Source organism: Nansenia antarctica, assembly GCF_963989245.1.
Source record: "Nansenia antarctica genome assembly, chromosome: 15".
Lineage (NCBI taxonomy): Eukaryota > Metazoa > Chordata > Actinopteri > Argentiniformes > Microstomatidae > Nansenia > Nansenia antarctica.
In genome coordinates, this window is record NC_137685.1 from 8,902,347 (window position 1) to 8,928,875 (window position 26,529).

General features: G+C 45.0%; 1 protein-coding gene across 1 annotated transcript; it reads left to right on the forward strand.

Moving 5' to 3' along the window:
* Positions 1-1,000: 1,000 nt before the first annotated feature.
* Positions 1,001-4,988, forward strand: nicn1 (nicolin 1; the record flags this gene model as incomplete). Its single annotated transcript, XM_080545878.1, has 6 exons — positions 1,001-1,132; positions 1,646-1,828; positions 3,118-3,231; positions 3,617-3,685; positions 4,061-4,165; positions 4,947-4,988. The coding sequence occupies 6 exons, from the start codon at positions 1,001-1,003 to the stop codon at positions 4,986-4,988; spliced, it is 645 nt and encodes a 214-aa protein (XP_080402004.1).
* Between the last annotated feature and the right edge of the window lie 21,541 nt (positions 4,989-26,529).

A 26,529-nucleotide genomic window follows, 5' to 3' on the forward strand; every position in this document is an offset into this window, starting at 1 on the left:
AGTGAACAGCTAAGAACAAAGCCCTTCGTTCATGCCATTGCTGCATTGATTGACACTGTATGTTTAACTGCGGTTAGCATAGCTAGCTAGGATGCTACGTCTGGTTCACGTTGGTTAAAGCATTCCAGTGCAGGTTGTGATGAGCGCTGTCCATGGTGCTGAAATATCGTGACGTTAGAATGATAAGGTTCTATCTCCGTTTAGAATGATAAGGTTCTATCTCCGTTTAGAATGATAAGGTTCTATCTCCGTTTAGAATGATAAGGTTCTATCTCCGTTTAGGGCAGTTCAGAGATATTGAGCGTCAAAGTTTTTACATTCCATTATGTTTTGTGAGATGGAACCTTTGTATTTTATTAATTACTAACTAAAAAATGTCAACATTTAAAAAAAATAGCACCACACAGGCGTTAATAAACACCTAATGGATCAGATTATGTAAAAAACTAAATTTGGACAAAAATGGAGATAGAACCTTATAATTCTGACGTCACGATATGTTGACTTGTCCTCATAGCGCCTAATATGGCAGCGCATCACTGGGCCACAACACGCTGCATGATTACGTAATGAGCTTAATGAGTTGACTGTTATCCTCTTCATTCTATTCCATTTTATTATTCATTGAACTTTAATCTGAGTATATCCACTCACAACGTCATGGAGTTACCTATCAAATGGCATTACTTACTTTCTAATGCTATAAGTATAAGGAGTTTAGTTTGGGTTTGGTTTAATTTGTCAATATTTATCAATGAGCTGTGGCCTGACTGTTGCCTAGTTTCTCCTAAAGTTTGATTTGTTATGTTGATCGTTGATTGATAGAGCTACTGTAGTGCTGTTTGCTTTGCTCCCCTCCATGCTAACTCAGCCCCTGACTTATTGCAGCACCATATCAGTTAGCTTCGAAATGTGCTCTTAACAACCCAAATACCAGACTATCTACAGTGTTTCCTTGTAATATACATCTACCCCTGAATCTCCGTTCCACAGAGGCAACATGAGTGCGGAGGGTCTGGCGTGCACGGTGAAGCCCCCTGTCACCCTGCAGATTGGAGACGCTAAAACAGACACGTGTCGCGCTGGAGTCCAAGTTATAGATGTCACATTCCCAACCGGAGAGGCTGTCAAAGTGAGGAGCCATTTTCATATGTTTGAATGGATCCCTAACAAAGCTGTTCTCATATCTGTCCAAAAATGGTGGACAGCTTCCGAACTAGACCAGGGGAGGCTGTTGGAGGTAGAAATCGGAGGATGGACTCGTTGTAATGTGTGGAATGGAAGCAGTAGTGGTATCAAACTCGTGACCCAATTCCTGATTCCGTTAATGCATTACAATGAGCCCCGTCCTCCGATTTCTACCTCCACCAGCCTCACATGAGTGCATTCCAGACAGGAAGAAAGCCTCCACACTACCCTCCGCCACGGTGCCTTGATGTCAGTTAAGACCATGACCACACACTGTACACAAACATTTAGTTTAGTTCTCAAACATGTATTTTAGTTCATATTGTTTGTATTGTATTTACATTTTCAATTGTTTGGTGTTGTTCTTGTTGTAAAGCACTTTGAGACCTTTGTCGATGTCAAAAGCGCTCTACAAATACCTTTGGTTGATTGATTGATTGATTGATTGATTGGGTAGATCCAGGAGATCTCCTTTAAGAACTACTACACTGCCCACCTGACGGTGCGTCTGCTGAGGCGAGGCCCGGCGGACCAGGAGGGGCCGGCCCAGTGGACCACCTGTCTGCGGAACCACTGCTTGATGGCCCACCCCCACACAGAGGGGGGGTCCCAGGACTACATCTCCATACACAGACAGCAGGTCAGCAGCATGCAGGGGTGCAGCAGCCTGGCTTAAAGGGGCAATTGATAGCCATTGATTTATGGAATAGTCCGGCCCATGCCCTGTTGACATGCCCACCCTTTTTACTTCCCTGTCTCTCTCCACTGTCTCTATCCAATAAAGAAACATACAGTGCTGCTTGAAAGTATGTGAACCCCTTGTGCAATTATAGATTGTTTTAGTTTTTACCATGACATCTTTATTAATCAGAACCTCCTAAGTCTTTTTTTATCTGACATAGGCCTAACAGGTTTATACCAATTCCATATGTTGGTTTAGAGGGAATCATGCGTTTAATAGGAAAACTATATAGAAATGTATAAAGAAATTAGTGCAGATGCAAAAATAAGTGAACCTCTTCAGTCAATTGCTTGTGGCACCTCCATTAGCAGCAGTAACGAGTAAACGTCTCGTATATCCACTAATCAGTCTCTGACATCTGTTTTGCCCACTCCTCCTTACAGAAGTGAGCCAATTGAGTGAGGTTTGAGGGGTGTCTGGCATGAACTGCCCACTTCAGGTCCTGCCACAGCATCTCAATTGGATTTAGGTCAGAATAACACAAAACTGACCAGGTTTCTTATCTCTCAATCATTCAAATCATTCATCATTATAAAGATCTCTCCTTCCACAGGTTCATTTGGTACCCAATTATTTACCCACCTGATTCTACTTACTTGATTTAACCAAGGCAACTTGGGGCTCACTTATTTTTGCACCTGCACTAATTTATTTATAATTTAGTTTTCCTACTACACGCATGATTCCCTCTAAACCAACATATGTAATTAGTCAATATAAACCTGTTATGTCAGATAAAAATTACTGGTTCTGATTGAATAAAGATTTAATGGTAAAACCTAAAAGAATCTATGATTGCACAAGGGGTTGACATACTTTCAAGCAGCACTATATACGAGGGGGATAAATAACATTAAAAGACTCCTACTCCTATCACAATGTTTGCATGGCATAACAACAATCGTTGTAGGGATTGGCTGAAGCACATACATGTCTACAGTACAGTCCACTACATTGTGGTGTTGCTCAATGCCAGATAAGCATATGCCACTTTCATGCATACTCTGCCATAAGCTGCAGATAAAATTCACATGAATCCAATCTGAGCGTGACTCAGGTTTATCTTTTTTTTGCTCAAAGCTCATTTTGGAAGTTAGCCAGCTCTTTATAAGAAGAATTTAATCTCATGTGAAAGATCTACGCAGGCGGTATTTAGCCCCCATGGTTGTTTCTGGTGTGTCTGCTAGATGCTGGTGGAGCCAGATGACGTGACATCTGTCAGACTCATCCTGCGACAGCCTTCGTCAGCTTGGCTGAACTTCAGCATCGAGGACATCAAGATTCACCCTTTTGTGAAAGAGGTGAGTCACTGAGTAAGGGGGGGGTCTCATATATCAATACATTCAGTTTTGTTTTGTTGGTCACACTTTATTTGGATGGTCTCTTATAGATGATCTACTGTTGCTCAAACTATCAACAAACTATCTCTGTATATAACTGTTACTCTGCTGACATGCAGCAGCTTGTTTTGGGTTAGAGTCGAGGGTAGAGTTAAGGTTAGGGTTATATTTTAGGTTAGGTTAAGAGATAAGTTTAGGGCTAGGGTTAAGGCTATATTTTGGGTTGATGTTAGGGTTAGGGTAAAGGTTAGGGTTAGAGGATAGTAAGTTAATTGATTTAAGTATTTTTTCAAGTAACTTGAACCCCCATGACTCCTATTCATTAATTTCCATTCTTCCCGCCCAGGATTCAGAGACGGACGTTCCCGATTGGTTGTCTGACCTCACACACGTCGACGAACGTTCCGATTTGGAAGTAAGAATCTTAAGAATAGAATCTTTGAATCAGCCAACCTGTCAGCTTCAGAGACGTGGTTATGACACAGCGATGTCGTGACCTCAGAATTATAAGGTTCTATCTTCGTTTAGGGTAGTTCAGAGATATTGAGCGTGAAAGTTTTTACATTCCATTATGTTTTGTGAGATGGAACCTTTGTATTTTATGAATTACTAACTAAAACATGTCCACATTTTAAAAATAACACCACACAGGCATTAATAAACACCTAATGGATCAGATTATGTAAAAAACTCAATTTTGACAAAAAAAGGAGATAGAACCTTATAATTCTAACGTCACGATGTGTCTGGTGAGACAGAACCCAGCAGTGTGTGGTCTGTGTGTTCCCAGGGCCTCCCGGACCCTCACACAGTGTCCTCCAGCATTCAGCAGATGTGGGCGTTGACAGAGATCATGCAGACCAACCAGACCAACGCTTCCATCGGCCGCTTTGACGTAAGTCCAGACGCATCATCATCTTGTTGTCAGTCAGTCAGTCAATGACATTGATTTGTATAGCACTTTTACATAGACCCATGTTGCAAAGTGCTTCAGAAGAAAAACAATACTAAACAATATAAACAATAAATACAATACAAATAGCATGATCTAACACCAAACCATAGACACCCCCCCAAAAAAAACAGGAGAGACCCATATAGGCCACACTAACAAGTTAATTTGCATCTAATTAGAAATCTAACCATGTTCCACACATTACAGTTCTCTAATGGCTAATAAACCACAATAAGCCATCCAAGAATTTGCATTAACTAATTTAGTGCCCATTTAGTTAACTCATAAAGTCGCCATTGTCACCATTCTAAAGTGCCACGGGTAAATTTGTGGTATATAAATGATGATGCATTATTTGGAGCCGATCAAAGTGCTGTTACTAGGTAAACACAGCATAAAACACACGGCTCTCTAGGTGGTGAGTGTGCCAAATTCTTTGGCAGTGAGTCAGTGTTATTGTGTTTATTAGCTCATGTCCCTGTCAAAGCGATTCTTCTAAATGATCTTTCATTCTACTGAGAGATGGACACTGTCAATTAGCACACACTGTGCAATGCGTCTGCCTTGTGAAATGTCCATATATCAATGTTATTGCATTAGTCTGCCGTCAAATAAATACATAAATAAACACATACATCACAGTTGGTGTCGTGTCTGTCTGAGTGCCTCTTCACCCTGGTAGCCATTGTGATGTTCTCCACGTCTCTGTGTCTCTGTGCAGGTGGACGGCTGCTATGAAATCAATCTGCTGTCCTTCCCATGACCCATGGACCTCTGGATCTACACCTGACACCACGGTGGACACACAACCATCTACAGTGTACTGGTGGACACACAACCATCTAGATGGTGGACACACAACCATCTACAGTGTACTACTAACTACTAACTAAGGATTTATTCCCAATGTGTGTTGCATAAGCTGTGAATACCCAACCATTGGTTGCTCTCCTGTCTGCATACTAACCTAACCCTGCTCTCTGGACTAACCTAACCCTGCTCTCTAGACTAACCTAAGACTGCTCTCTAAATGAACCTAACCCTGCTCACTGGACTAGCCTAACCATGTATGTATCTATAGACAGACAGACAGACAGACAGACAGACAGACAGACAGATTTGCCAATCAATCGATCGAGGGGGGAACGACAGTGTCGGAGTCACCAGTGACACAACACACAAAGTGCAAGACGTGATAAAGTACACAAACACAAACACAAAGTATAAACTGTATATAATGTAATATATTCCCTCTGAATCAGAAACATGTGTGGCCAAATAATTGTATGAAATAAAGTCACCTGTATGATCTTTGACAGTTTTAACAGAGTTCTGTGTATATGACCACTTTATGCCAACAGGTGGCAGTAACGGTCCTTGACAGGCAAGGAGGAAGCTGTAATTATGTTTCAGGTTGCAGTGCAGTATTATGGGATTGTTGTGTGTCTTGCTGTAATCCCCCCAAAATATATCACTTACATTCTTGCAAAAACGCAACGATGTAGAAAGACATACATAATTGTATATGCTAAACTAATTTAACAATGCCGATCTTTTAAGATCAAACTGTACTTTCACTCTCAATAAAAGGAACCTGTTAATACATTCTGTTGATCTTATCTTGCCTTGCATACATTTTCTAGTAATGCAGTCTAGAAGACGTGCTTTGCGGAACTATTGAAATAAAGACTATATTTTAAACATGTTGAAAGCAGAGTTAAAACGCTCGTGTCTCAGTCTGGCCACTCCAGGGGGCAGGAGAGAGATTGGGGATTTCTACCTGAAGTAGAATGATGTAGTGGTCTACCTTTCTCTCTAATAGACTTCACACACATCTATCTATCTCTCTCTCTCTCTCTCTGTCTCTCTCCCTCTCCCTCTCCCTCTCTCTCTCTCTCTCTCTCTCTCTCTCTCTCTCTATCTCTCTCTCTCCCTCTCTCTCTCTCTCTCTCCCTCTCCCTCTCCCTCTCCCTCTCCCTCTCTCTCTCTCTCAACCCCAGGTAATGTAAAGAGTAAGTAGAAACCTATGTCCTATCCTGTTTGTTTTGTGTTGTGTTTTATGTACCCATGACCTTTAGAGGAATTACCAATCTAGTGGAGAGTGGCAGAGGGGAGAGTACACAGGTGCTGAAACAGCAGACTTGTTGTTGCTGCTGCTGTTGTTTTGAGATGCAGATCACAGTTCTAACTAAGTCTGTTGATATCTCATCATATTGATCTCGCCTAGGTGTAACCACCCCCTCTTCCAGGAATTATATCACGTGAATTCTTTGAGATGATAGTACAGATTCGAATCAGAATCTCAGAGATTAGAGGATGTGAGGTTACTCAGACAGTGACAGTGCTTTCGTCCTCCACAGGTTTCTTCCCAGATCTAGTTCAGGGTCAGTGTCCCCGTCTTTGAGTCGACTGCATGGCATTTATCTTTCAAATCTAAAATCCTTATTTTCCTCTCTGTTGTTTATGTTCTAGGCTGCTAGTCGACTGCAGAGCACAGCAGCCCCACATAAACCATCTGCAGTGTTCTTTTAAATGATGGATGGAATGAAAAATGGAGAAAGAGACAGCAGGGGAGATCAGTTATTATTTATGGGTAAATAATTTCTGGGTCATGAATTTTACCTCAATCATGCAAGCATTCATGAGGGGAGCCTGTGGGTGTGTCTCAATACTCTAAAACAGCCTCCTCCCCTCTCCCCCATCAGCACTCCTTCACCCACATCCCCAGACAGCGACGGACATCTTGCTGTGGCCTGTCCTGTCTGATCAGATTAGTGCCGATTAGATGAAGGAGGCGAGACGAGGAGAGGAAACGAGGGGAGGAAGCCGCTCGAGAGGATTGAGACGCAGCCCTGGTAAGTCATCTGGTGGGTCATGTCGTTCCTGGACGGCCGTGCGTCAGTAAGCAGCGGGAGTGGACTCCTCCGAGGCAGACAGGCTCGCCTTCCTCTGCTGTCTCATGAATCACCCAGCATGCACTGTTCCTGGAAGTCCAGGCGTTCCTCTTTGATCCCCTCCACCAAAAGAGGAAAGCCTGGAGGAAAACACTGTGAGAGTCCTTCTGTACAGAACCCAATCTACAAACGACTATGTTCTGGGGGATTGTTTCTGCAGACCAAAATAATACATACTAATAGTTAGTCTGTTGCTAGATTGAGCATCTGCAGATCATCCGCAGGGGGATTATCAAATAAGATCTAATTATCAATAGAGGTGAATGAAGCAGAGGAGCCTGGTGGAGGTAGGAATCGTAGGACGGGCTCATTTGAATGCATAGAAGGGCCTCGAACAAGTGTGTTCTACCTCCAACCGCCTCCCACGGAATGAAGCGACACCTGTTTAAGGAATACGGACAGCTGTTGGTTTTCCAAATAGGTGTCGTGAAACTATCGAAAGAGCAACCGTCGCAAAGTCACAAAGTTCCCTCCCTCTCCTCCTACAGGAACAGACAGACCCCGTTTCAACATTCACTAGATGGACGGTATCCTTGGACCTCTCCACTCCCCGGTTATGAATCATTCATAAACAATGGGGCTGTCAAACCTTTATCTAATGATGTCTTCATGCTGGAGTTCATGCTGCTATTCCTCGGGGATCACGGAAGGTCTTATCTGCAGTGTTACTGAAAGGAGACGCCTCAGTGTAAGAGGACTAACAGGACTAAGAGGACTAAGAGGAGTGTACTAATGGTATTAAAACCAGATCTTATCCACCTCATTTTTCTGGTTTTCTGCTCGAAATGACATGCCCACAGTGAATATAGAATATCTCCACAATCACAAGGGCCTTCATCATGATCTTGTTATCAAATGAAAGCTAACACCTGTGGGGTGGCTGTAGAAGTGTCAGAATCAACATCTATGTTACTGTGTCAGAGTAAATAGAGCTAGAACATTATAAAACATCTCAAATTCAGTCTCCGCCTAAAAAAACAACAGCTTTTACAGTGAATATCACCTTGGAAACCTGATAACCAAGCCCAAATCATCTAGGAATCAGTACTCCAGGGTCTTATTAGTACTTGTGCCAAAGTCGATGCTAGTAATGTGAGCAAATGCAACTTTGTACCTGTTTTAGTACAGGTATGTTTAGGCGGACACCTATATGTTTAGGCCATTTGGAGATATTTTGGCACCATCTTTGACCTTTGACCTTTCTCATGTATTAGATTTTTTTAATTTATTTATTTTGGGGGGGGGGGGATTTTTTTGGGTTGGCCGACCAATGGTATGGAAATTCGGCGTTGAAACCGGACATGACACATTCTCCAGTTGGAGAAAACTGGATGTGACTTCGGCCGTGTTTACCGTCTCTGGAAAAAAAATGGTGGCATCGTATAGCATGCAAAGTTGTGAAAAAAATGTGATATCGATGAAGAGAATTGATCGAGGTAAGCTCTTTATATCACTTCGGATCCACCTGTGGGTCCGTTGGCTACTATGGGGAGACGGTTAGAGCTTGATCAAACCCCAGGGGCTCTAAGTAGGGTCAGCTGACCCCAATTTAAACGTTGCAAATCCCCCCGCTGTTCACTGTATAAAATGTTCTAAAGAAGGATCACAATTATGAATAATACATAAATAATAATATTATACTCATACTCATAATTAAGATTTTCTTTTCATGTCCCCCAATTAGGAGGGGGTTGGGTCAGTGGGGCAAGCAATGCTATCGGATAGATCTTCAATTCTATTTTCTAATTTTGTTTTACTATTTACTAAATGTACTATTTACATTTCAAAGCTGATCTAGCCCTATAAAAAGATCACAAGGATGGTGAGGTCTTTTTACGGGGTATAGCAACTGAGTGTGTGTTTGATATTCTGAGCAGTTGTTTCTGACTCTATGCCGAACCAACAGCACTGATTGTTAGTCGAGAAATTAATTGATATGCAGATATTTTCCAGAACAATCTAACTCCTCCTCAGGGCAGACCAATCATGCAGGAATGAGTCAATATCAATGCTTGTTTGTAGTGTAAGACGCTCATCACTAAAGGAAAATACAATTTTCATATAACAAATGGCTTCTCTGGGCCCACGTGCACACGCACAAAGAGACACACGCGCACGGTTGAGATGGTTTAGTCTAATTGAGCCTGTTTTTGATTAGCTTCAGTATGACATTCCCCATACTGACTGATAGTGTGTGATGATGCCTCATATTCACTGATTGCTTGTGAATAATAAATGCAAATAGCTTTGAGAATGACATTAGCTGTTTGTTCGGCAGCATCTGTTAGAGCTGGAATATATTGCTTTCTAATTGATGACATGAATGATCATTATTTATCCCCATTTGAGCAGGTGTTGTTGCATACGATTCCCTAACACGTTTATTTTTTGAATCTTCTCCAAGCTGAAATGGACGGGAGCTTTTGCATTTCTGCATCTCTTGTGAGGCTACTTGCCCGGTTGGTCGACACTGAAGACAACAGCTCTGTTCAGTCGTCTGTTTGAAGTAGGTGGATGATGCCTGCGTTAGTTCAGACGGGACACTTTAAGTCGATCGGTGCGGGTGATGCACAGCTGATTATCACGTATGCAAAAACATCACTTGTTCAGGGGCAAGGCTTAAAAGCAGAGGAGGTATGCAACACTCCACCATGGTTAAACAGTAACACTCCACCATGGTTAAACAGTAACACCATGGTTAAACAGTAACACCATGGTTAAACAGTGTGACGGGGTAGTGGTGGCCTAGTAGATAGTGAGTTGGACTGGTGATTAAAAGGTCATGAGTTCAAATCTCACCTGTGTACACCACAACGAGTGTGCCCTTGAGTAAGGCACTTAGCCCTAAGTTACCCGTGAGACTGTCCCTGTAATCTCTAATTGTAAATCGCTTTGGATAAAAGCGTCTGCTAAATGGTTAAAATATTTTTAAAATATGTTATACTTGGTTGCTCCACCCCCCGCCACAGCCTCCACCCATCACCCCAGCCTCCACCCTTGGGATGTTCCTTTAACCCACTAACTGTTGAGTTACCAAATCCAAAAACTCCCACATGGAGTGCCAAGTGTTCTATGCGGTATTTACCTAGCAACAACACGTTGATTGGCTCCAAAATGAAGCGTCGTCATTTAAGAAGTTTCGGTGAATTAAGTCACCCGTGGCACTCTAGAATGTTGACCGTTTGGCGACTTTATTCGCCCTCAGCACTGAATGTGTTCTATGCGGTATTTACCTAGCAACAACACTTTGATTGGCTACAAAATGATTTGCATCGTCATTTAAGAAGTTTTGGTGAATTAAGTCACCCGTGGCACTCTAGAATGTTGACCATTTGGCGACTTTATTCGCCCCTCAGCACTGAATGTGTTAAGGCAGCCGGTGCAGCCTGTGTGTTTCAGAGTGAGAGATGAGACTGGAGGAGACAGTGATGCTGAGTGCTGCTCCCCCTCATCCCCAGCTGCAGGGCCACAGGGGCACGGGTATCTGCAGGACCACAGGGGCACGGGAGAGCAGCCTGGAGAGCAATTACTTACTCATTCCACCATAGATCACAGAAGAGAAAGAGTGGCAACAAAGTTTGAGAACTTCTGGAGACCAAGGGGGGGAGTGAGGGAGGAGGGGAAGAGAGAGAGAGAGAGGGGGGGGGGTTAGAGAGATGGAGAGACAGGCTAGAGAGATGGAGAGAGAGAGAGAGAGAGAGGGGGGGGGGCAAGAGAAAGAGAGAGAGAGAGTGAGGGGGGGTTAGAGAGATGGAGAGACAGACTAGAGAGATGGAGAGAGAGAGAGGGGAGCAAGAGAAAGAGAGAGAGAGAGAGAAGGGGGGGTTAGAGAGGTGGAGAGACAGGCTAGAGAGATGGAGAGAGAGAGGGGGGCAAGAGAAAGAGAGAGAGAGAGAGAGAGAGAGAGAGAGAGAGAGAGAGAGAGAGAGAGAGAGAGAGAGAGAGAGAAAAAAGAAAGAAGAAATCTGCTGATGTGTCCTGCTTTGCCGTGCCAGGGCTGGATTGCCTCCAGGTCGCAATTCCCTTCCCCGTTTAGCCCATCAACACAGACCCGAGATCAGACCAGGGAGAGAGACTCTGCAAACAGCCTGAAGGAGGCCTGGTGCTGTCCCCCCTGTGGCCAGGAGGAAGACACACAGCATCATCTCCTCCACCCATCTGCATGCTGGAGACGGCTTGGATGCAGAATACCGCGTGTCTGCAGAAGACGAGGGGGCAGATGAACATGTAGGAAAACTGCAGTCAATGTTCTGAGCGATAACCGATCGCTGGGCTGTTGATATTGATATTGAACTTCCTCTGGCCCCGGGCCAATGGAGAGTATTTCCACATGTCGGAATTGAGTCTGATGAATATCGGTCCGCTGAATAAGTGAGACGGACACCCCCATGGACCAGAGAGAGGCAGAGAGAGATACCTACTAGCAGCATTGAACTTTCAACACTTGACGATCTTCCTCCAATGTCACTGTGGCTAGTTAGACAAAGGTCTCGGTCTCTGTCTCAGTAGGACCTCATGAATTAAGCATGAATAAAGGTATAATAATAATTAATATTCATAATTTTAAAAAGATGTATCGTTTTCAAAACACAGAATAACAGATTATACTTCAACAAGAATATCAACCATTTAAAGTCATGAGCTCAATGCTGTTGTATGCTCCCTAAAGGGAAAGATTACTAACCAAATATGTAATAACATACAGTATCATCTAAGCTCTGATATAGATTACCATAAACATGACACTGAACAGAGTCGAGGCTCGGATCACGACACACACTGCAGACATACACCACACCACCGATAGATGGCGCTCTCGTTCTTCAGCAGACCCCCGCAATTATGCCTCTTCCCGTTCATTTCCATATTGAACTTATTATAGCGGTTTTCTAAGCCCTGTGTCCACAGGAATGAAAAGAAGAATAAGTTTGAGCAATTTCAGAGCAGGCCCGTAATGAAGTAATCTCAGAGTCTAAGGCATATCAAGTACCGCATGCTGTTCTGGACGGCTCACTTAAAGTGATCATGTCACTGCTGGATGAGACTCAAAGCCCGAATCCAATTTGAAGCCTTCTGATTGGCCGCCATGACGGAGTAGCTCTAATTGGACACTGCTTTTCTCTCCTCAGTATCAAAAGAACAAAGGGAGGCTGTCAGAGGTCGCTGCCGCCTTGATCATTCGCTTCTCTGTTCACAGAGAGGGGGAGGCTGGCCGAGGTAGACATCGGAGGACGAGGCTCGTCGTGATGCAATGGAACGGAATGAGGAACGGTCTCAAACTATTTGACACCGTTCCTGATTCCGTTCCATGCATTACAATGACAGGGCTCTCAAGTCTCACGCATTGGGCGTGAGACACACGCATTTCAACCCGTTCACACGCTCACACGCCGCGTGTGTCTCACGCCCAATGCGTGAGACTTGAGAGCCCTGCAATGAGCCCCTCTCTCTGTTTCTACCACTGCTAGCCTCCCCTGGTTAACGGGTAGGCTAACCACCAGCCACTAGTTTCAGCTGAGGTACTTCCTATTGTAAAGTAATTCAGTTTCACACACATTCGGATTGTGTTTAGCATCATACCGCTGGTGGGAGATTGGCAGACAATGGCACCTTTGTATAACAGAGATGGTTCAGTGACCTATGACTGCACGCTTAGTTTACCGCACCACAGGGACCTGATGACTTAGCTGTGTCGCATAGTTCTGTAACGGTCCCATGATTTCTGAGGTACTGTCACTACAAACCGTACGTTAGTTCAGCAGACATGACTCATTACAGATGATTAGATTAGATTCAACCTTTTTGTCATTGCACTACAGAGTACTGCAACATCATTTTTGTTGCTCTAGGGCGGCACAGGGTCAACCATAGTCAGTGCACCCCGGAGCAATTAGGCTACTACCGCCACCCCTACCTCATTGGTTGTGTCTTTCTAAGTTTGAGCTGTCTTCCTTTCCCTGAGTCCCTCTATCCACTGCCACTGATTTGATTGGGTGTGACAGGTCTCGGCGATGCAGGGAAGACCTATCCAGCCCTTTCACCTATCAGCGGTAACGAGAGGAGACAAGGAAAGGAAGGCGCTAATGTCAGACCTCCTCCTCGTCCTCCTCCCTCCCTTCATCCTTCCTCTCCCTCCCTCGTGGCTTCTCTAATGCTGTGTGCCGTTATCAGCGATGGGAGATGATCACTCCGTTGATTTACCTCGTGTTTATAATCCTCTCCGTAGGGGGCTGGGCCAAACAGATTTTAATTGACTCATCTGCTCACAGAAAATTAACTTTAAAGACCTCATGCTTCATATAGGTCGTTGAGTCGGGGCTGTCGTTCACTGAGTGGGTTGATGGTCATCGTGGGAAATACTGGATGTCCTGGTCACTGTTGGAGGAATTCTGGTGCCAGGAGTGTCAAAGTGATCGGTTTTGCAGAGGCTTCACTAACGGCAGCTGTAGAAAGAAAAAACAGGTTACAGCGTTCATCACTGATGCTTACCCATCTATCACTGTTTATTAGACTGCAAGAGCGGTTCGTTCACATAATAGAATAATAAGTTCAACGAGGGAGTCTTTAAATCCTTGTTCTGGTTAATCTGCTTCGAGGATTAGTATGCACGACAGTATAGTATTCATCTCCCCACAGCAAAGCAATACATTAATTGCTTTTATTTCCAATAATATACATGACAAGGCTCAGAGCGACACCTAGGCTATTTACCAATCCATTTCACCGTTGGTTGGTTTACCAATACACAGTGCACAGTGTTATTAAATAAAGAAACTGAATATAATTAGATTAAGAAATAATTGTAATTATTGGCTTTGGATTCTAAAACTCTGGTGACTTGAGACTTCTCATTGGATCCGAAAACTCGCACTAAAGTCGTACTTTACTCGTACTCGTCCTCGTGCCCGTAAAGTCGTACACAGCGCAAACAGATCTATATAATTGAACAGAAGAACAGCACAACCGGACGTATAGCTGCATTGGAAGGATTGGTTCATTAGTGGAATCCTTAAAAGTAAGGTGCTATCATCAATTGTTAGGGAAAACACATTTAAGCTTGTGTCTCCGGTTCATTAATTAAGGATAATTAGACCATTTCCTCTTTAGCTACCTGGGAGTTAGTGGCGGTGTACAAACACACTACTTGATTGATTGGATTTGCTCTGTATCTAGATGAACTGGGATGATTTTGACTCCCAAGTAGTGCAATTGTCATCTTTTTGCTAGTGCACGTACCCATAACTCAGAATCACGCTGTTCCCACCCCACCTTCGGAGGTAAGGAGATTATCAGATTATCTGATGTGGCCAGGGTTGATTATTATGTGGGTCGTCTTCCTGACCAGGTAGGACTTTTTGCAGAGAGTTTGTGCAGCATAAGACGGCTGTGAATTGTATTGATTCTAGACTTTGCATTTGCCTTTGGACTCTGCTATCTGTGTCTGTCAACATGAGGACCGAAGAGATGTCAATGATAGTCACAGAAGCTGAAATATCAGAAATGTAGCCAAAACGTTACACTTACCAGAATCAGCAGTTTGTAACCTCACTACAAAAGACAGAAAGCACTGGTGACCTCAGCAATTGCAAACAGGCTGGTAGGCAAAGGAAGACTTCTACAATGAATGACTGAAGAATGCTTACCGTGATTAAGAAAAAGCCTAAAACAACAGATCAGGAACCAGTGGCGGCTGGTGCTAAAATGTTTGGGTGGGGCACAGGTTATGGGGGCATGCTCCACGGGGAAGAATATCAACTTTAAAATCTGGATTTACAGTCAATTTTAGCATGAGAATAGCTCTACCCCCCTGTACAGACCTCGCCATCCCCTCTACCCCCCTGTACAGACCTCTTCATCCCCTCTACCCCCCTGTACAGACCTTTTCATCCCCTCTACCCACCTCTACAGACCTCTTCATCCCCTCTACAGACCTCTCCATCCCCTCTACCCACCTCTACAGACCTCTCCATCCCCTCTACCCCCCTGTACAGACCTCTCCATCCCCTCTACCCCCTGTACAGACCTCTCCATCCCCTCTACCCCCTGTACAGACCTCTTCATCCCCTCTACCCTCCTCTACAGACCTCTTTATCCCCTCTACCCTCCTCTACAGACCTCTTCATCCCCTCTACAGACCTCTTCATCCCCTCTACCCCCCCTGTACAGACCTCTCCATCCCCTCTACCCTCCTCTACAGACCTCTCCATCCCCTCTACCCTCCTCTACAGACCTCTTCATCCCCTCTACCCCCCTGTACAGACCTCTTCATACCCTCTACCCCCCTGTACAGACCTCTTCATACCCTCTACCCCCCTGTACAGACCTCTTCATCCCCTCTACCCCCCTGTACAGACCTCTTCATCCCCTCTACCCCTCTGTACAGACCTCTTCATCCCCTCTACCCCTCTGTACAGACCTCTTCATCCCCTGTACAGACCTCTTCATCCCCTCTACCCCCCTGTACAGACCTCTTCATCCCCTCTACCCCCCCTGTACAGACCTCTTCATCCCCTCTACCCCCCTGTACAGACCTCTTCATCCCCTCTACCCCCCCTGTACAGACCTCTTCATCCCCTCTACCCCCCTGTACAGACCTCTTCATACCCTCTACCCCCCTGTACAGACCTCTTCATCCCCTCTACCCCCCTGTACAGACCTCTTCATCCCCTCTACCCCTCTGTACAGACCTCTTCATCCCCTCTACCCCTCTGTACAGACCTCTTCATCCCCTGTACAGACCTCTTCATCCCCTCTACCCCCCTGTACAGACCTCTTCATCCCCTCTACCCCCCTGTACAGACCTCTTCATCCCCTCTACCCCCCTGTACAGACCTCTCCATCCCCTCTACCCCCCCTGTACAGACCTCTTCATCACCTCTACCCCCCCAGTTTTCTCTACAATTTCTACAATTTTCTCTCTACAGTTTCTACACGTCAACGTGTACCGAAACACTTGTTTCCAACGTGGTCCTACGTTTCTCCTACACCAAGACACATACAAAGAGCATAGAAACATACAAAGAGCATAGAAACATACAAAGAGCATAGAAGATACAATCAGAATACAGTCTGCCATTCCTTCTCCCAGCATCGATTTGGTTTTCCTATCATGACTGAAGGACAGATGATTCACTTACTTACACAAGTTTGACTTCGGTAATAGGTCCAGTTGCAATATCATCAAGTTGGGAACAAAAGATGCCTCCTTCTAATCCATTTGTTCAATTTGTTTACAAAGTCCGGTAGTGGTTTGCTGTGTGATTTGCTGTATAGTTCCATATTCCCCCTGCGTGTTGGTCGCACGGCAGCGGAGACGGTCGCTGATAATTAAGACCAGCAGTAGAATGTTGCCAATAGACATATTACACAAAACACAAAACGAACAAAACAAATAAAAACACGAAGCAAACATTACTAGCCGCCATAGCCATGGTGAAGCAGGTGAACGAACGTGATCTGAAAGCTACGCCGGCCGTATGACATGACGTAAGCACGTACGATTCTTTGTGCATGTCCCAAAACCCCATAGACAAATGACCGAATGGCCTGAAGTTACCAAAATAGATTTTACATGCAAGTCTACGAGAACAGCCTAGTGCAATTTCGAGTAGATTGAAAGTTGCCCTGAAAGGGGCGGGACTTGAAGCTGATTGGAACATACTCCACAGAACACTAGCTGATTGGACTATGATATACTCCACAGAACACTAGCTGATTGGACTATACTCCACAGAACACTAGCTGATTGGACTATGATATTCAGAAGCAACACTGTCTAGGAAAAAAATCTCTCTCTTCTCCCTTTGGTGGGGCATTGTCCAATTGCCCCTAATGAACCAGCCTCCCCTGTCAGGAACACTCTCCAGACGGCACCAGCAGAATGTATTCTGAAGTGTAGAGAAACATTGTGTCTGCTTGTTTACAATGCAGAGAGGAATGCGCTACAGAGAGTCGTGAGAACAGCCCAGAAGATCACCGAACACTTTGCTTGGCTGCCCTCGGACAGGCGGTTCAGGACCATGTTCGCAAGGACAAATAGACTGAAGCTCAGCTTCTACCCCAGGGCCATTCAGGCCCTGAACACAGCAAAGACCTAGGTTCTAGGCCCTGGACAATCTAGACAATTTGATGGCAGCTACTAGATTGTAATCAAGTGCAATACTGAAACACCGCTGTGAACATTTCAAACCTGCAACCTGCGACACTTTAAATGAATGTACAATAACACTATGTGCAATATGACAACCCTCGGGTACAAAAGGTTCAGAGATAGGAAATGTTAGAATAGGTATAGCATAGCATAGAGTACAGCACAGTGTTTTATTTGTATAGTATAGTATAGTGGATAGTGTACATAGCCTTTATTTATGTAAACCAGCTCTTTTCCCTTCTTGTTTTTAGTTTTTTTCCTAGCACCAGGGGAGCCCCCCCTCCCAAATGTTGTTGTATGGTACCTGTACTATATCAATGACAATAAAAGACCATTCCAAATGCCTCCAAATTCATTGGAAGGCGCTTCATCATACATTAGGACAATGGAAAATGGACTGCACTTACGTATATAGCGCCTTATTCCAAAGCGCTTTACAATGGCCTCTCACCCATTCACACATACAGTCACACACCAATGGCAGCAAAGTACCATGCAAGGCGCCGGCCCGCTCATTGGGAGCAATTTGGGGTTCAGTGTCTTGCCCAAGGACACCTCGACACGTGGCCAGCCGGGGATCGAACCACCGACCTTGCAATCATTAGACCACTAATGCCCCCTAAATACTGGCATAGCAACAATCAGGGCCAAAAGGCGTTCTTGACTGGCCAAGTCAATCTTCAGATTTAAATCCAATTGAACATGCATTTAATTTTCTGAAGATAACATTTGAGATAAACGACCTCAAAAGGAACAACAACTGAAAATGGCTGCAGTACAGGCCTGGCATCACCAGAGGAGATGCCCAGCGTCTGGTGGGGTCAACGGATCGCAGACTTCAGGCAGTTATTGCATGCCAACCAAATACTAAACATGAGTACGTTATTTGGACACTCTACATTATACATGATATCATATTATATTTTCTTAGGGAGGACTACAGATTGTATTGTCATTTAACTGAATGTTATATGATATATATCATATGTTGGGACTACAGTAGACTTGATAGTACATTTCCCAGTATGTGTTGTAATCATTCATCAACGCACCAACGCCTATGTTGTCAACTTAACATCTCACTTGACAACAATCGATATAATAGGATAGTCTGTGTGTGTGTGTGTGTGTGTGTGTGTGGGTGTGTGTGTGTGTGTGTGTGTGTGTGTGTGTGCTCGCGCCTTCCTGCCTGAATAATCCATCATAGTCATTCACTGTCATTGTCCCCTCCATGGAAACCCAGCTAAATTGATTTGTTGCATCAAGCCCTCCAACATCATAATGAACCATCAGGTGTCTCAGGGCGCGGCAGAGGAAACCTCCTACCAACGTTTGAGGCTAATGAATAGAATCCCATACCAGGTTGAGCTGCCTTGTCCACCTCTCCCCCCCCCCTCTCCTCTCCTCTCCCCCTCCCCTCTCCTCTCCTCTCCACCTCCCTTCTCCTCCTTCCCTCCCATCCTCTCGTCCTCCCCTCTCTTCCTCCCCTCCCCTCTCCTCTCCTCTCCTCCCCTTTCCTCTCCTCTCCTCTCTCCTCCTCTACTCTCCTCTCTTACTCTATTCTCCTCCTCTATTCTCCTCCTCTACTCTCCTCCCTTCTCTTCCTCCCCTCTTCTCTCCTCTCTGTCCAGCCAGGCCATGGTACCCACTACAGCTTGGGGATAAGCAGAGGTCTCAGGGACACATCCATCCCAACTAGAGGAACAATAATTGGAGCTGTTACTGGGATGTGGAGTGTGCCCATCACTAACCCTAACCCACGGTGTTGTTGTGAAGTTCTCGTGAATCAAAGAAGGACAATAAACAGCCATTCTTCTTCCTCTTGTGACACTTTAAAGTTCCGGCGTGTCGTTTTGCAGGGAGATATTCCCTTTCCACATGCCACACCTGTTTTAATCTACTGCATATAATGAATTACCTGCTTCCCACACATTTATAGTCTCCGTCGGATCCCCACCGGAATCGAGTTCAATTAAAAAAGTTCTCGTCTGAGTTGGCTGTAGAATCTGCAGAAAGGAAAAGCACCTCTTCTGCTTATCTGTATTCAAGTCACACACACGTTCACATTCTGATCTTATCAGCTATTTTGGTTCTGCTCTCTCTGCAGCCTGCACGACTATTCATGATACCCCACTATTTGGTTTGGCTCCTCCCTTTACGTCTTTTTAAATGTATTTTCTTAATCCGTCCGTTGATCTGGAAGCAGATGCAGGAGGGAGATGGTCGTGGAATGAGACATGACGTCTGATTGAGCTTGTAATATCATTGTGTGAGAAATTCAAACATTGGATTTTTTTTATTTTTTATCACATGAAGATAGGGCACATATTGCATTTTTTAGCTGTCTACTAACTTAGCAGTAATGGTAAAATAACTATTTCTCCCTTCACTCAATCACAGCCCCGGTGCACGCTTATCGTACAATGGCTAATATGCACTGTCACTGCACTGATGAAGGGCTCATAAGCTAGGGTGGCAGATTGATGATGACTTTTATGAAGGGGCTAATGCATAATGTAACACAACAGCTCTCCCCTCCTCTTTCTCCTCCTCCTCTCGCCTCTCTTATATCCCCTCTTTCATGTATTCTCTCTGCTCTCCTCTCAGCTCTCCTCCTCTCTTCCTATTTCCTCCCCCTCCTCCTTCTATCATCTCTCTTCTCCACTCCTCCTACTCCACTATCCCCCCCCCCCCCCCCCGCCCCCTATCCTCTCCTCCCCTCCTCCCTCCCTATCCCTCTGTTATCCCAGGTTATCCTGGTCATTAAACGATTCATTCATTCATTCATTCATTCATTCATTCATTCATTCATTCATACATACATTCATTCATTCATGCATTCATTCATTCATTCATTCATTCATTCATTCATTCATACATACATTCATTCATTCATCCATCCCTGTCCTACAGAAGTCAGGCTGTAGTTTGTTCCCAACCTAAATCTAACCATAACCCTGCATGTTGTCATTAAATAGCCACCATGAAAAGAGGAAACATTCATTCTATGATATTTAGTGGACTTTGATCAAGTTAGGAAAGGCCTAATCTGGTTTGACTTTTTTGGGGGGCTTTCTATCTTCAGCCCAAATTCCACACAGCTGGAGTCCCAAACACCCTGTTTATCTTGTCCTCTTAGACACACCCCATTAGGTGAAAACAATTTGCAACAACGTGTTGTTCCTGCCTCATATTTAAATGTGTTGTCTAGAGAGAGCCTAGTTTGCTAATTGTTTACCTAAGAAATGTTGTTCTGCCTACAATCCATTGGATCTAGAGGAGTCAGATGAATTCATATCTCCGTTAAAGTGTAGATTAATAAGTGGGAAGTGCGGGGAGTGTTGCCTACTGATTAGAGATGCGATCGGTAATTTGTGTTTGGCTGAGTAAGCTGCGAGACCACAGCATGTCAAACACTCCTCTCCGCAGGAGGTGTACGGGGGGGGACGGGGGGCGATTAGATGGAATCAGTGTTTCTGCAGTGCACAGACAGGACTCCAAGCAAATCAATTTCTCGTAAATACCTGCTTATCAAGTCCTTTTCATCACGAAGGCCTTAATTGGCATTCCTCCACCATCCCTAAAGTGGGAAAGTTTCTAAACACTTAAACAAAATACACTGATGCAGCATTTTTCTTTTTTTTAAATGACATTTCTTGTCATTGACTCTTCACAAGTTTATCAAACTGATATGAAGTCTAACAGGTCTGTCACAGTACATTCTACATTCTTTGTGCTGGAAGATGACTGATGTTTTGTGAATGTTTTGGATAAACATGAGGTACTTTTATCAGCCCACATTGTCGTTTTGCCTTGACATTACTTTGTACTATTATATTATTTTTGGTGTGGAAACAAACTAAAACGAAAGACTTCAATTTGTCCGAGTGTGACATTGATCGAACGAGAAGAAATCGCTCATGTGGCCTTTGTGAGATCAAACTGAGTGCACCGTATTCAGAAATGATTTCCAGTTTGTGTTTTTATTTATTGGGAGTGTAGTGTTGGGAGTGTTTTGACAGAAACATCAAGCTTTACTGTATTGCTCCCCTGAGAGACGAATCAATCTTGAGGAATAACAAATATTTCCTTTCACATGTATGGATTTTGCAGCCAGTCGGATTTCTGCCAGTCATTTCTCAACATACAGCAGGAGGAGGCGGCGGCCTGTCAAGTCTCAGATGGCGCTCGTTTATTTTTAGACGTCCTGTTGGTAGCTGTGCACCGGCTGAGGTCAACACAGGGTGAAAAATCACCTTTTATGTGCTCCTTATTCAATTTAAAGAGGGGTTTGATGGCCAAGGCTGGCATCAAATTTTACTCCCTCTCTTTTTACAGCGCCACTCTCTGAAAAATATTCACATTTTCCTCCTTGGAAGTTGAGGACAAATACTTTTTTTTTATCAGAGGTGTCAAATGATGGACATCGTTGTGTATTTCTGACAGCTCAACAAAACAATCCCATTGTCCCTCAATCCCTCACAACGTTTAACCTCTTAAGCTGCACAGGCCCATAATTGGGCCCGATTATTCTGCACGGATCCTGCTTTTGTGTCTGATCATCATAATAGGATGACATTATTTCTAATGTTAGAAGCCGTTTTGTCTGGGTCTGGTTTTTAGGCGGGAAATTAGGCGTCAAATAGGGCATGGAGTTTAACGTTTAACACAAGCATAAACCCGACGAGGTTAAATGAACCAGAACCCTCTTTCGAACAATCCCACCTCTACAACACGGGTCATTCCCCACAACACGACAACATTTCTCTAGCCTGTGACACACGACGCACGATCTGTTTACATGTTAAAGGTCCCGGTGTCAGAGTCTTGTTAAGAGGCCCAAGACTCTGACAGCTCGCAGGATTCCCCTGACCGTGTCCATCTGTTCCCATGGCCTGGAGCAGCTGTGTGTGTGTCACGCAGAGACAAGGTCCCTTCGGTGACAAGCATCCTAATGCCTCCCCTCCGAGCACCTCTATTCATAGTCACGATAACGCGCTAATACAACCAGGAAGCGCTAGCTGGAAGGGGGCACTCACATTGTGTTAATAATCATCCGCTGGTTGCTCCCTCCCCTCCTTGTATGAGTACATTGTTCTGGTCTGGGACACGGAGTACTCTTTGAGGTAACTCATTATGTGCCCAGGGGGAATAAAGTCTCTAAATGGTCAGAGTGTTTCAGAGTGCCAAGGGTGATTTTATTTTACTTAGGATTTTAATGATGATTCATTTTTCATCAAAGTGTTGTTGCTAGGTAAACCGCATGTAAAATACTTGACGCTCTAGGTGGTGAGTGTTTTCCGGATCTCTTTGGGAGTTGGTGAGTTAAGTAGGCACAGTCATTGTACGGTCACATAAGGTGACTCATTTACAACCAGATCATTTGGTCTTCGGTTCTAAAGATCAGGTACATTGTACTAGGGTCCACGATGTATAATGCTACCGAACATTCTTAAGACATAGGACAATTCTTTGACTATAATGGACACACTAGGATCAGTACGCCTGTCAGAACATCTTAAGATTTAGATTCATCAGATTTAGAAGATAGAAGATTTAGCACATCTTGTCAATGATTGTAGGTGGAAATGACAATCAATGGGGAACAGGGGAGGCTGGTGGAGGTGTAAATCGGAGGACAGGCTCATTTTACAGTAATGCATGGGAAGGAGTGAGGAATGCTATCAAACACACCATTCCTCATTCCATTCCGTGCGTCACAATGAGCCCGTCCTCCGATGTCTACCTCCACCAGCCTCCTCCAATGAGGGAGTCTGTATTGGCAGTGTTCTTGTAGTATATTTTTGGCTCACACACAGGCACAGAAACCAGATATCCGGTATAGAATATATAAACTGTGTGGTTGCCTCTCACTATCTGATTTATGGCCCTTTGTTCTAATAATTTAATAATAATTTTGCCATTTAGCAGACGCTTTTATCCAAAGCGACTTACAATTACGAATTACAGGGACATTCCCCCTGGAGTAACTGAGGGCTAAGTGCCTTACCCAAGGGCACACTAGTAGTGGTGTGGCTTCAGGCGGGATTTGAACTCACAACCTTCCGATCCCAAGTCCAACTCACTATCCACTAGACCACCACTACCCCTCTCAAGAAGCCAGATGATCAATACAAAATGGAAGACCTGAAGTGACTGTATTCTAAAATGGCCCCTGACCTATGACCCAAGTGACATCATTTTAGGGTCTCCTTTTTTTCACACCTCAAGTCCTTACAGTAAAACATGATAGGACCATTGTTGAAGTTGTATTTGCATACCAAAAGGTATAAAGGTGTAAAAAGCCTTTTTGCTCTCTCTCTCTTGACCACCAGCGCTCTCTTCTCAGCACCGCCAGCCGCAGCTGTATTTTTGTAACCTGTACTATGTTTAAATAAATCTTATTATAGCTCAGAAGTATTATTGATTATTATTCAACAAGTTACTTAAGAATATCCTACATTCTCTTGGCAGAATGTCTGCGATTCCGGTACTGAGAATCTGACGTTAATAAGAAACATCCCCGCACATCAGGAACGATTTATCCCGAACACGCCGTCCTGCCTCTCTAGCTCTGGGTGGTCGTCTAGCAGACCTATCTGACAAAACACAACAAGTTATCACTTACCGTAGCACAGCCAGGATCGTTTATTTCAACTACACCTCAATGTTGCTTCATGACGGCCTGTTTTTGCGGATCGATCGATCCATTCCTCCGTGGTTTCCTGTTCTTCGTCTTCAGCGGGCCCGTGCGTCTTGATGAATACATCTCCCTGTCTGACGCCCCGGCCTCCTGTTGGAGCAGAAAAATCTATATTTATGTGGCTTGTATTTCATTCATGCTCAATACTTGTTGCTCAGTTGTTAGCAGTGCTGAGAGACGCTCGTTACACACGCCACGTCCCCGCCAATCAAAAGGTAATAATTTACGAGGACCTCAACAGTTCCTCAATGGTCCTCTCTGGCTCAGTTGGTAGAGCATGGTGCTAACGGCGCTTAAGTTGTGGGATTGGTTCCCGCTGGGACATATATTGCTCTTTTTGCCATTGTCTTTTAAATAATTTTAAGTGCTACGCACCAACCTCACCAAGTTAATTTTCTGTAAGTGCAAATATACTTGGTAATACAAATAATCCTGCAACGTAAATCACTTTGGATAAAAGTGTCAGCTAATACTGTATACACAATCACTGAACAATTTATTAGGCATATATAATTATTATGAGAGATGGCCTCTGTCTGCTCTGAGTATTTCTGCGCCATGCTGTGAACTTGGCGGCACCACTATAGACATTACAAGTGAAACCAAGCTATATATTTCGTAATGATGAGAGTAACTATATTTGATCACTAACGGCAGCGTTGTTAAAAAGCAAAAAAGTTTTAGCTGTATTTCTGGGCCATTTTGACATGAATAAACGTGACTCGAGTTTTGATGATGCAATCCAGCGCCATGCAGTTCAACAATCCTGGGGGGAACCCTGCATTTCATGCATTACCATGAACCAATCCTCCAATGTCTACCTCCACCAGCCTCCCCAGTCTTCTGATGTCTACCTCCACCAGCCTCCCCTGTCCTCTGATGTCTACCTCCACCAGCCTCCCCTGTCCTCTGATGTCTACCTCCACCAGCCTCCCCTGTCCTCCGATGTCTACCTCCACCAGCCTCCCCTGTCCTCTGATGTCTACCTCCACCAGCCTCCCCTGTCCTCTGATGTCTACCTCCACCAGCCTCCCCTGTCCTCTGATGTCTACTTCCACCAGCCTCCCTAGTCTTCTGATGTCTACCTCCACCAGCCTCCCCAGTCCTCTGATGTCTACCTCCACCAGCCTCCCTAGTCTTCTGATGTCTACCTCCACCAGCCTCCCCTGTCCTCTGATGTCTACCTCCACCAGCCTCCCCAGTCTTCCGATGTCTACCTCCACCAGCCTCCCCTGTCCTCTGATGTCTACCTCCACCAGCCTCCCCTGTCCTCCGATGTCTATGTCTACCTCCACCAGCCTCCTCAGTCCTCTGATGTCTACCTCCACCAGCCTCCCCTGTCCTCTGATGTCTACCTCCACCAGCCTCCCTAGTCTTCTGATGTCTACCTCCACCGGCCTCCCCTGTCCTCTGATGTCTACCTCCACCAGCCTCGAGTCCCCAGTCTTCTGATGTCTACCTCCATCAGCCTCCCCTGTCCTCTGATGTCTACCTCCACCAGCCTCCCTAGTCTTACGATGTCTACCTCCACCAGCCTCCCCTGTCCTCTGATGTCTACCTCCACCAGCCTCCCCTGTCCTCTGATGTCTACCTCCACCAGCCTCCCCTGTCCTCCGATGTCTACCTCCACCAGCCTCCTCAGTCTTCTGATGTCTACCTCCACCAGCCTCCCCGGTCCTCTGATGTCTACCTCCACCAGCCTCCCCTGTCCTCTGATGTCTACCTCCACCAGCCTCCCCTGTCCTCTTATGTCTACCTCCACCAGCCTCCCCTGTCCTCCGATGTCTACCTCCACCAGCCTCCCCTGTCCTCCGATGTCTACCTCCACCAGCCTCCCCTGTCCTCCGATGTCTACCTCCACCAGCCTCCTCAGTCTTCTGATGTCTACCTCCACCAGCCTCCCCAGTCTTCCGATGTCTACCTCCACCAGCCTCCCCTGTCATCTGATGTCTACCTCCACCAGCCTCCCCAGTCTTCCGATGTCTACCTCCACCACCCTCCCCTGTCCTCCGATGTCTACCTCCACCAGCCTCCCCTGTCCTCTGATGTCTACCTCCACCAGCCTCCCCTGTCCTCCGATGTCTACCTCCACCAGCCTCCTCAGTCTTCTGATGTCTACCTCCACCAGCCTCCCCTGTCCTCTGATGTCTACCTCCATCAGCCTCCCCTGTCCTCCGATGTCTACCTCCACCAGCCTCCCCTGTCTTCCGATGTCTACCTCCACCAGCCTCCCCTGTCCTCCGATGTCTACCTCCACCAGCCTCCTCAGTCTTCTGATGTCTACCTCCACCAGCCTCCCTGTTTTACACCCTCCCCTGGGTTAGTTGAATACTGTTCAGTCTTCCACAGAAATCCTTTCTATAAATAAATTCAAACTGACTTTGAATCTTTTTGGAAATATAATTTAGTAATTAAATGGAAATTGTGGTTAGCGTCCAGTCACCTGGATGTCTGCTGCCATCAGTTACAACGCTGCTCTACCGACTGTATTCATCTA